Here is a 12,034-nt window from a genome sequence, read left to right as displayed (position 1 = left end):
AACTCACCAGAGAGGAGGCTGTTGTGAACTGTTACCTGTTGATATGTTTCAGTTGTTTGGTGTGTGTGTGAATTAATTAGAGGTTGAAAATCATGTCATAGAATGTTATTATCTCTGAGTGATTTGATTCCACAACTTTTTACTTCTGATATTACATTTCGTTGCTATAGGCGATGGAGAGATCCCGCCAACCAGATACTGTACCTTACTAGTGTGTTGTGGACAGTACCCTGATGTGTACCTACTGGACGTTCACTACAGGTAACACTCTAAGGGGAACACCCTCTGATCCCATATTGTGAAAATCATACTAGGGGTAACTGTAGGTGTTGTACATGTTATGGTCAGGACACATCAGAGGGATGTTGTGGTGGCTGTTACCATGGAGGGTGATGCTAAAGTGTGGACACTACCATTGAACAAACTACCTGTACGTCAGGTCAGTGGATAGCATATTGTTGTCTTCTTTGTCAGTAGCTTCTTATTCATCTAGCCAAACACAGTATTTTTGATGGGAAAAGCAACTGTATGCATTCCTTGTGTTTGCCCTAAACTTATATAATGTCTTCTTCTTCGAAGTCTACCATGAGTTCTCTCTTCTGCAGTTTCCATATTGCCCCACCTTGCCTGTCCTGTCACTGATAAATGTGCTATACATGAGAGGTCAGGTGAGACAAGTGCTACATGTTCCTTATGTAAAGTGACTCTCATTCTAAATGTTAACGTGTATATTTTTGTGTTGATTGAGTAAATCACAGTGCTTGTACCATAGTTGGAATTCATTAGCCTGCCAGGTACTATTTTATGGTATGTACACATCCAATCAACCTTATATACTAAGGCTTGTGCAGGCTATTACCCAATGGTAAATCAAAATAACAAGTTTTAATATTAACTAATACGTGTATCATTGGTTGCTATAGGAACAACCTGAGGTGGTATATGAGGATAAGTCAGTTACACTCAACCTGGTATCCACGGTGATGATGTCATCATTTTCTGTTGGTTGTTACTTGTCTGTTAGTAGTCAGTGAACAAGCTTGGCAGGTGTGTGTGTGTCTGTATGTGTGTGTGTCTGTATGTGTGTATGTCTCTATCCATCTCTTATGTGTGTATCTATATGTACATGTTTACATATCTGTGTATAGTGTGTGTATGTTTATGTATGCAGTGGTCATCCCTATGTGGGTCCATGTATGTCGTGTGTTTGTCTGTATGTCCATTTCCCCTATAACTTCATAGACATTTTTGAGGTCCTAGCTATAACAAAAGCTCTATAGATTGTGTGGTTGCTAAATTAATGTAACTTGATCCATTGTTGACATCATGTGACCATGTCATGTGACCAGTTTGAAGTGTTGATGAAACCACATGATATTATTCAACCACAAACCAGCAGGATCACCAAAAAGCACGTGTTGTGCCAAAACAGCACGTGAAGAAATCAGGTTCATAGCAGTAGCCTTTACTCTGACAACATCAGTTGGTTTGTCAGTCAGTCAGTACATGATATTGCTAGAAATTTTTTAAGAAACACATGGTCTTTTCTTGCAGGAATTTGCAAGAATCCTGCAAGACTTGCAAAAATGTTAACAAACAACAAAACGGTCTCTTTGTGCAAGAACTTGTAGGAATTTTGTGAAATCATTTCAGCGCAAGTTATACATCAGTGAGTAGAGAGTGCTATTACATATAAATTATACGCTTGAAGGCATGTTCATGCTTCCCAACTAACACTGTCTAGTGCCACGAAGGTGATATGATGCTGGTTTCTGGTTAATATCTTGTAGCAAGAAAACATATAACCTTGTGTGATCCCTACAGTTTAATACTACCATACTAAATGATGCAGTGTAGATTTTATGGTCACTTCACTGAAATGTTGTTATACAGTTGTATGATGGTACTGAAGGTCAGAGGGAGATAACTTCATCACACCATAGATACCATTGCTGTGTGGAGCAAGGTGATTGGCTGTTATTATAGAACACATGTTACATACACTCTGACATCCTATGTAATTCTTGTAAACATTACATACTTGCATTAGTACCTGCCCTATGTGCAGGACAGGACCATTTTACATTTTCACCAACATAGAGTTATCTAATCAGCAGAATTGCATGTAAGCTAAACCAGTAATTACTAAGACATGTGCAAATTATGTGGTGCTATCCTATCATACAGGCACTGTAATAATGTGGTAAACAGTATTTAAAGCACTTGTAGCTATACCACAAGCAAAGGTTTGAGCAAAATTAACTTAATACACATGTACACACTTCCTTGCTATAATTTAGGCATTAACATCACAAAGAATTGGAGTTACACAGAGAAGGCCCTTACTGTACACGGGACAAACAGATAGACAACCAATTGGCTTGCCCATGCCTACATATTCATGGTACCTGTCCTACGTCACATTTTCACATTAACTGCAATAACATGAATCAGTGCTTTAGGAATGAAGCATTAAAGATCATGTCCTAAACTGAGTAGCATGCATGGTGATATCATGAACCTTATTTCATTATCATGCAAGCCTAATAGTTAAAGTGTGAACATGGAGTTAACTAAACATCAGTATTAAGTACATGTAAGCTAAACCAAGACATGTGCAAATTATGTGGTGCTATCCTATCATACAGGGACTGTAATAATGTGGTCAACAGTATCTACAGCATTTGTAGCTATACTGCAAGCAGTAAAATTAACTTAATACACAAGTACACACTTCATCACATCACAAAGAAATGGAGTTACAAAGAGAAGGCACTCGTACATGCACCTAATTGGCCTGCCCATGCCTGCTCTATGCCTATCAAATGTGCTACTGTATACTTTACCAACAGTCCATATGTGGTGTAGCAATACCTGGTTGCTATGAACTTATATGAGAAAAAAGTGAGTTAGACTAAAAAGGTATATAAACGAAAAAAAAAAGTTTTGTCATTGGCGGGATTTGAACCCACACGCTACACAGCAGCAGTAGCCGCAACAACTTCAGGGAGGTGCTTTACCAGCTGAGCTGTTTATCGTGTGGTTAGCAATGGAATGCAGCTGAAGTATTCTCTACAGCATGACCTTCAACGTGCTGTAGCGGACGAAGGAACGCACGTAGAAGCTTGCAATAAACTTTGCAACGTAGCCAGATGGTGAGCATTTCATTTTGCGTGTGAATCGTGTCGATACGTGCACAAATTGCCGAGTAATCATCGTCAATAGTTGACATGTGAAAAAGTGTGTCACGAAAAGGTGGCACTGAGAAGAAAAAAAAGTTGTCATGGAGCTGGAATCGAACCCTGGACCTTTGGGTTAACAGTTCCATGCGCTAACGCTTTGGCTGTTTGTTTGTAGTTTTGACAGGAATATAGCTCAAGTTTTCCTCTACACCAATGCCTTCAAAGCTTTATAGAGAACGAACAGAAGCAGGTAGCGATTTGTAACAACAAACTTGGAGTTGCTAGATGATGAGCACTTAATTTCGTTAAAGTCCCGTGTCGATATGCGCTTTGGTTGTCGAGTTAGCGGCATTACAAGGAAAGAATGCAGACGGACAGTTTTTCAGCTTTATATATATAGATAGATAGATACAATGGAGCTTACACATACAGACCAAATAAAGGTGGCTAATGCACAGAATGGATGGGTGTATACATTCACTGGACTGGATTACTAGACTGGACTACTGGACTCAAGTTTTTTTTTGTTATTTTCATGCCTTTTATCACCAGACTTAACCACATAAAGTGTTTTAGAAATTGATATCATTCGCTGACATAAAACATGTACTAAAACTTGAACTTTGATCACAAAAACTGCACTACGTAAAACCTTAGTGCAGTTCGTTGTCGACAATAATTTGCCTATTGCTAGCAATGTTTTGTGCACTGTTAACACTACTAATGTATCTGTCTGTCTTCTCTTTAGCCTTCTTGTATAATAGCACACAACAATAATTTTACGCAATGCAATTATGTTATGTAACATAGAAATCACCTATAGCCTTTCAGCAGTCTGCACATTCACTCTAGCTTTGCCAGCTCTTTGGTTTATAATGTTTGTAAATAGCAACGAGTGGGCAGTGTTACATTCTAGAAAGAATTGTGCACACTTTCAAACGGGAAGTAAGGTTACACATATTTGCAATAAATACGATAACTGTAACAAGAGTTCAAACCAAAGTTATACCATTAAATAAACCACCTAAACTAGCACCTACCTTTTTCAAACACACTTCTTTAAAACAGGCTGTAGGACCAGGTGTCCTACAGACATTCAGCACTTGTGCTCAAATAAATTTAATATAATAGGCTACAGTTAACTGTGCGTATGTGCCTCTAACATTCAAGACAAGACATGGGGAGGGCAAGAGCCCTCTCCATGTGTGGTATACTGCTCTATGTAATCACTTTTAGTGGTTGAAAAAGGTGTTTGTGGTCGAAAAAATGTGTTTGAGCAAATTTTATTTGAGTCCAGTAGTCCAGTCCAGTAATCCAATCCAGTGAATGGATACACCCCAGAATGGACTAGCTAACAGACTGTGTTGTAGTACTAGCCGTAAATGTGAATTTATCAGCATGGCTTACAATGTAGCTTATCAACCATCTTCTAAATGCATTTACACAATGTGCTCAAGCAGATACGTGTTTTATTGAGTATTATAGTGAAGTCACTGTTAATAGTGCAAAAAGGCTTATCTTATTCCATATAATGAACAACATTTTATTTGTACATATCAGACAGCCATGGTCTGGCATCAAAGCCTGCCCATCACCATCCGTCACATGTAAACCTGATGAGCAGACATGATATTGATTGCGTATATTTATTGTGTCCACATTCCAGTGTACTGTCATTTTTATTGTTGGTTACTAGGAGGGACTTGTGATGATATACAAGTTGTCACCAAGATATGTGTTATCTGTCTGTCAGTTAATATGTCCTAGCTACATCATTGCAGGTTTATCCCTGGTTACCAAGGCAACATGACTAATGATGACACTGATGGTACAACATCTGGAGCAGTGATCATGTGCACCTTGAAACAAGACCAGCCACACCCACCTAACACAGTATGTTGTAATTAACCATCTATTATAAAACACAGAGAAGGTTGGTCAAGCCTATGACATAAAATTATGCAACTAAACATTGTTCTAGGTGTTAAGGCTTGTTTAGCAGCTAGGAAAGCAGCGCATTGTACTGAGAATGTTTGTAAGGGTGCTGGGATGCTCTGGTATGGATATACAGTACGTCTTTTAGAATATTAAGAGATATCAATGTTGAATTAGTTTAACACTTCTTTGAAATCACGAGATGCATGGTGACGTGTGACCAATCTCCTCTGTATAAAACAGAAGCTTATCAAGAGTCCATACTTGTTTTACCTTATATAAAGATCGTAAAGCAATGAAACAAGGGAAGTCATCTGCTCTTACATATTAGTGGACATTAAATTCCTACTCTTCAGTCAGGTACAACCTTGTCTAGTATGACTGAAGTTGGGGTTAACTGTGTGCTAGTATAGCTACTGGTGTAGATGGTCTAAACTAATAACAGTGCAAGAAATGTTCTGCAATCAATCTTATTTGATCACCTAATTCAAAAGGTCTCCAAGGCAAAATATCTAGGAATAACATTTGATGAACATCTTACTTGGAAAAATCATATTCATAACATCTGTCATAAGGCCAATTCAGCCTTAGCTTTTCTGAGGAGGAATGTCAATCATTGTCCAATTTCTGTAAGATCTCATTGCTATAAGTCCCTTGTCAGACCCATACTAGAATATGCTTCACCTATATGGGCTCCTCACCTTCAATCTGATGTTTGTGCCATAGAAAAGATTCAACGTAGTGCTGCAAGGTATACAATGAACAATTACTCCATGGAGAAGTAGTGTTACTAACATGCTCATATCACTTAATTGGCCCTCTCTAGAATCACGACGTACATTTTGCAAACTAGTCATGTTTTATAAGATAATCAATTGTCAAATGGAAGTTCCATCTATCTCACTAACATCAATGTCATCAGTTACCAGAGGTCATTCACAACGTTTCAGAATCCCACAAGCAAGAATCAACTCGTACTTATTTTCCTTTTTCCATCCATTATTAAATTATGGAACACTTTGCCAGAAGATGTGGTCAATCAGCCATCTATAAACTGTTTTAAGGATATTTTGTTAAATCATCTGAATTTACTTTGATTTTGTTTTGTATCTGTGTGTTATACTCCTTGATGGAGTCCTATATACACAGTAATAAATAAATAAATAAAAATCTATTCACTATGGATGATCTTGTGATAGCCAGCACTGAAGTCATTACAAGCTATCAGCAAATCAGCCCCTACATGGTAGCTAGTAGAGAAAGAAATAGGTAGGAAGACAAAGGTAAGTCCATAATGCATGCAGTTTAGCTGCTGCAGTTGGCAAAAAGGCATATCTCCGATGTTCAACAATAAAGAAATCAAGGGCATACCATTAACCATAGTTGAGTTACGCTTGACTGAAGGTGTCAGTTTGTCAGTAGAAGAAATCAGTTAATACATAGAAACTTGTTGGAAGTGTTTGAAGGTGATCTGAAGTCATATTCATGTTTGGTTACGCCTAACCAATATTGCCAAGCTGTTATGAAGGAAAAATGAGGCTAGTTTTTGGGCAATATTTTTGGGCAGGAAAGGATCCCCTGATATGCTTGCCTATGCAGCTGTACCAGTGGATTATTAATCCCTATACTTTAGTCTAACTGTCAAAATATTTTGTGGTTGACTTGGTAGCACACTTGTGATTCTCAAGTTGAAAAGGTTTTCTGATGGCCAGAGTCAATCCTGAGTTGGTCACACATTTTTCTTCTTTTTTACACACCTTTTTATCAATACTGTTTTCAGAATTCTTTTTTTCTTTGCATATGGTTTTAGTGACCACCTTTTTGCTGGTAGATGGACACTCACGCAGACTTACATAACAATTTCAGGAATGCTAGTTTAAGAGGCTTGGCTACTGTATTTATTGTACTTACTCATTGTATTTATTATTCCACCAGGCTGCACATCTGGTAGTTGCAGGAGGAGCAGAGGCAACGAAGGAGCTCCACCCCTGCGATGCGTGCAAACAGTCCACCTCCTTCAAGCCCCTCCCCCCACATTGCCATCTCCTCTTCAGGCTCAAGTGATCCCCTGGGACAGCCCCCATATCCTGACATCACATGTGGCCTGTATTTGCTTTTATTTGGTCGTCTAGTGTATGGAAGGTCAGATGGCACTATAGCATCATTCTCAGCAACACAGGCAGCAACTCTACTACTACTGAAACCTCGCAAGTTTAATAGAGGTTAGTGTCTGTTGTGTAGAATTACTAGTGGAACACTTCAGAAGTACAGTCACACCATGAAATACTAATGGACACCTTGATAATCAGGACAGTCACATTTACGCAGGACACCATACCAAGGTATCCAAAGTACAGGGTTTCACTGTAATCTGCACATACAGTTCTTATATGCTGAAAACCTACATACCATGCAGTGTGGTATGGTTATATTACAGGCTGGCCACAACACTGCATCATGACTGGTCATGTTGGTAAGGTGACACACTTGCTGTATCCTCATACCCACCGGAGTGTGTTTGATGCTAAATACATCATCTCAGGTAGCGTGGACTTCACTATGAGAATGTGGGACATCTACACTGGATCACTGGTACACACCTTCTCAGCTCATAGTGGGGCAGTGAATGATATTGGTGTGTGTCCTGATGTAAATGTGTCGTGTGTGTATGTGTGTGTGTGTGTGTGTGTGTGTGTGTGTGTGTGTGTGTGTGTGTGTGTGTGTGTGTGTGTGTGTGTGTGTGTGTGTGTGTGTGTGTGTGTGTGTGTGTGTACTTGCATGTGTGCAGTGCACAGTGTATGGTGTGTGTGCAGTGTCACAGCATGTGCATGCATGTGAATGAACACACAAGTATACAAAGACACTTCTTTATTGTTCCATCTCTCTTTCTCTCACATAGCCAAGACTACAGACTTGTGTATGTAGCATAGCTGATGATCACTCCATAACCTTTTTATCTACTTCTGAAAAGAAGTGTCTCTTACTAGCTGCTAGCCATGCCTCTCCAATTGTTGGTATTCATTGGAGACCAGCTGAAGACTTCCAGCAGATTGTATGTGTGGAAGGTTGAAGCATGTGAGTAGCAGTATGATTTTATGTTGGGGCTGTCTGTGCGGACCGTCATAAGTGTTAGACCACAAGCAGCTAGTAGTTGGTTTAGAAAATCATATATAGAGGGGCCCCACTGTGTTTCTTCATGTTGCCATACCCTTTTTATAATTCTGTATTTGCTGTGTTCTTTAGGTGCTTTGGACCGCTACATATTCAGGGATTGTGGGCACAGGTGGTGCTTGAAAACACACCTGACGATGCACCCAAGAGGACAGCAGATGACAACCCACTGAAGATCCACAGCATGAGGATGGGGGGAGACACTGTTACACAAGTGCTCTTGTTTGACCCTCAGAGTGTTATGAGGCAGTTGAGCCGCATGCATGAATTGGAAGAGCAGTTACGATCAAGGGAACAGCATAAAGCAGAAGCTTTCCGGTCCTACCTTAGTGCTAAACGGCAGTACAACGTCGGTGCAGGTCTGATACGTGCAAGACGAGTTCCATCCAATCAGCAAACAGCCCAACATGCTGGGGGTCTCACTACTCATGAAAATGAAAGGACACGAGAAAAGCTCAGCCGGGGAATTACCAGCAATAGAAGTGACAAAGATGATCAGTTGTCTACAGAGCGTACTATGCAGTTGATCAATATTGTGAAGCTGTTGCTATCTTGTCTTCCTTGACAGTGACCTGGATAAGGCATGTATCTGCCAGTTTAGGCTGGTCAAGCCAACTTGTCCTGTTTCCTATGGTCTATTCTCCCAAGGACACTACCTATCCCTAGTTCTCCCTAGCTGGGAGATACACAAGATCATAGAGAAGGAACAAGGGGATGTGACCTTAGAGAAGAAATCTACTCAGGTGAATGCTGTCATGACGGCTCACCAGCTACCCTAGCAGCTCTCCCAGTCACTGACTACACAACACTTACTGACTGTAGTGAGTATCACTAACACTCTAATGAATCAGAGCTTTGGTGCTCGCATGTTGGCCAAGGAGGGAAGAGCGAAGAACCTCGTCTCCACCAGCATGAGTAGTGATGACAATGATGAGGAAGAAGACCAAGGACAGGTAACACACTATTTTTGCTTAATGCACATTTGTTCCACAAATCTATAGTGTTTATAAGAGTGTTCAATGCAAATCTGTGTATACATCACTGTGTGACTTGTACTGTGTACTACCTGCAGGTCATACTGGACAATATGTCAGAGCTGCGTGGAGCCAGGTTGCTGCACTACACTGTGTCATGTTGCCAGAAAAACTTCGAGACTCCTATCCTCCACATCTTCTGGTATTGGCTGGCAGGTACTTGCACAAGTGCTTAGAGGTTAGCCACTCCCATATTCCAGCCCCTCCCTTTATTTCTATACTGATTATAGATCAGAGAGGCTGCACAAGCTTTACTGCAAGCTGAGCTGAGAAGAATTGGTGTAGAAGGTTGCAAGGTGTTGGTCTCCTACTGGCAAAGTTACCTCCTCTGGGACCACCAAGACACTCCAGAGGTGATGTGTTGGCTCAACTTGATGATGATGCGGAGAACACAAAACAAGGAGCAGTGGCTACCCCTCAACAGCAGTACACAGCCGTCATCATTATTGGAGCAGAGTTCTCTAAACTGACAACACCTTCTTGGAGACAAAAGTTCCACAGAGCTGGAGACAATGGATGATGCCACAGCACATCTTACTGCTCGCTCACTTCAAAATGTTTTACTTGACAATAAACCTTCACTGCACACTAACCTCCGCCGATCTGCAATTGATTTGATTGGCAGAGGCTTCCATTTATGGGAGAAGTATCTTAATGTACCACTAGTGATTGTGGGACTGTTAGACCTTGCCATTCAATACCCACTAGTGAAATCATCAAATGTGACTTCGCAATCATCAGGAGACACTGATAGCAAACAGTTGACTGCTACACTTGCTCATAAGGCACTCAGCACAATGATCATGGCACAACCATCAATCATGATCTCCACACTAGCTAAAGAAGTATCTACACATCTAGCATACACACACACTACACACACTCCAGCTTCCCATTACAGATTGGTGTCTCACTCACTACCTCCTTCAACAGAAGGAATTACTACTTCATCTCACGAATTATTGTCTACTGCTAGGCCGGGCATTTATGTGCTAGTAGAGTCTGCCATTGGCAAGTGTATGCAGAAGGTGACACTACAACTTGTGGAAGTGATAGACATTTTGTTGTTCTGTATTAATGCTGAGCTGCTGAAGAAAGAGAGGCAACTATTAGAGGCTTATCCAGTTTTCAAAAAGTTAGCAAGGTGGTTCTCTGTAAGCTTGTTTGACTTGCTCCTTATTAGGTTACCTATTGTGAGTTACTGTGCTAAAAATAGATGCTTGGCAGTTGGTGCTCAAACTGGCAGGGTGGCCATTTATGACCTGAAACATTTCAAATGTCACGTGAGTGTGTGTTCATGTAAGGGGGATAGGGTTAGGTTGTGATGTTGTTACAGATCCTCAATGCTCACTCGTATCCCATCACTGCACTAAACTTCTCAGATGATGGTAAGATGCTGGCCACATATTCCTATGGTGATTCTACTGTCAGTATATGGATGGTGAGTAGTGTATGTTGTGTATTATTGGAGGGGTACAGAGAAACTTATCACAAGCTGTCATTCTCAGCTAACTCACTGGGTTTGTTTGAAAAAAAATTTTTTTTGCTGTCCTTTTGATGCATACAAAACATATTATAGGTTGAAGCTCTTAAACTTCCACCCTGTATTCATCCTACCATTGCTGCTCCCCTTCCCCACCTTCCTAAGGACATCCCCTTCACACTACAGTGGAACCTCTCTAATGGATACTTTGTGACTTAGGGTATAGATGCTGTAATAAAGAGGTTGTCCTCTTTCAGAGGTAAAAATGTATTGAGTTAGACCTGTATTGAGTTAGACCTGTTGGTACCAAAACCTTTGTCCTTGTTAGTAATATTTTTTTCTATTGTGTCCTTATTTTGGGTAGTTTTGTTAAGAGAGGATCCACTGTTTCTCACCCAGGTACAGTACAGTACGGCTCAAAATAAAATCATGCTGAACTGTGCCCAGCATGACAAGATGAGATGGACAGGTTGATCCAAACAATGTGAATGTAATCCGGGCTAGTCAACAATATGATTTGCTTCTGTTGACCACACAGTTAATACACTTTAAATGTACATACCACAAAATGTGCCATGCTTCCTATAGATTTCTGTTTTGAAAAGGGACACTGACTGGCTATAATACAGTTGCTATATCATTTGTCTTTGTGTTGTCACTACAATTTCAGCATTGTTTTATTAAGCTCATAAACAAAGAACGGCTTGTAATACATTGTGCACTTGTTCTAGTTCATTATTATTCAATGCACACGATTCCCACTTGCATGTTGAGCAGTAGTGTGAACAAAGTTGACTCAAGTTCAATAATCTGGAGTTGAAAGTAACCAGGATAGTGGGTATTAAGAAGTGAAATAGGTATGTTAATGAGCAATCCAGCATATATAATTGCCTACAAAACTACAACCTCCTTTAAATATCCGTAGTATAATATTTTTGTTACTGTAGTTGGTGTCTGGATTGTTTGGAAGCATCATGAGCTCCTCCCCAAAATGTGTCCAATCATGGCCAGCCATTAGCAGTCCCCCCCCCCCCCCCCTCAAGCAACCAATCACATAACATGACCACAGCACTATACTACAGCACCTCACTGGAGTGGACATCCAGGAGCTGTGGAGTGTAGATACTCACTATAAGAGTGAATGTGTTGTTTATGATGATTTTGTTATTATTATAATAATACTATTGTAGTCACATGATGTAATTGCGTACAATAGACACCATATAAGT

General features: G+C 40.2%; 1 protein-coding gene and 1 pseudogene across 1 annotated transcript in view; both read left to right on the top strand.

Annotated features, from left to right (window-relative positions):
* Nucleotides 1–12,034, top strand: part of LOC136239482 (uncharacterized) — an 80,660-nt gene that overhangs the window by 12,005 nt on the left and 56,621 nt on the right. Inside the window, exons 4-8 of the mRNA XM_066030228.1 lie at nt 171–261; nt 327–439; nt 606–668; nt 924–1,047; nt 1,894–1,912. Of these exons, the coding sequence (XP_065886300.1) occupies nt 234–261; nt 327–439; nt 606–668; nt 924–1,034 (315 nt within the window). The 5' untranslated portion in view covers nt 171–233 and the 3' untranslated portion in view covers nt 1,035–1,047; nt 1,894–1,912. The remainder of the gene's footprint in view (nt 1–170; nt 262–326; nt 440–605; nt 669–923; nt 1,048–1,893; nt 1,913–12,034) is intronic.
* LOC136239229 (WD repeat-containing protein 7-like) overlaps nt 7,073–12,034 on the top strand; it is a 62,198-nt pseudogene continuing 57,236 nt past the window's right edge.

This window comes from Dysidea avara, chromosome 11 (assembly GCF_963678975.1).
Source record: "Dysidea avara chromosome 11, odDysAvar1.4, whole genome shotgun sequence".
NCBI lineage: Eukaryota > Metazoa > Porifera > Demospongiae > Dictyoceratida > Dysideidae > Dysidea > Dysidea avara.
Note: the sequence above shows the minus strand (reverse complement) of the source record. Positions and strands in the feature narration are given on the sequence as shown.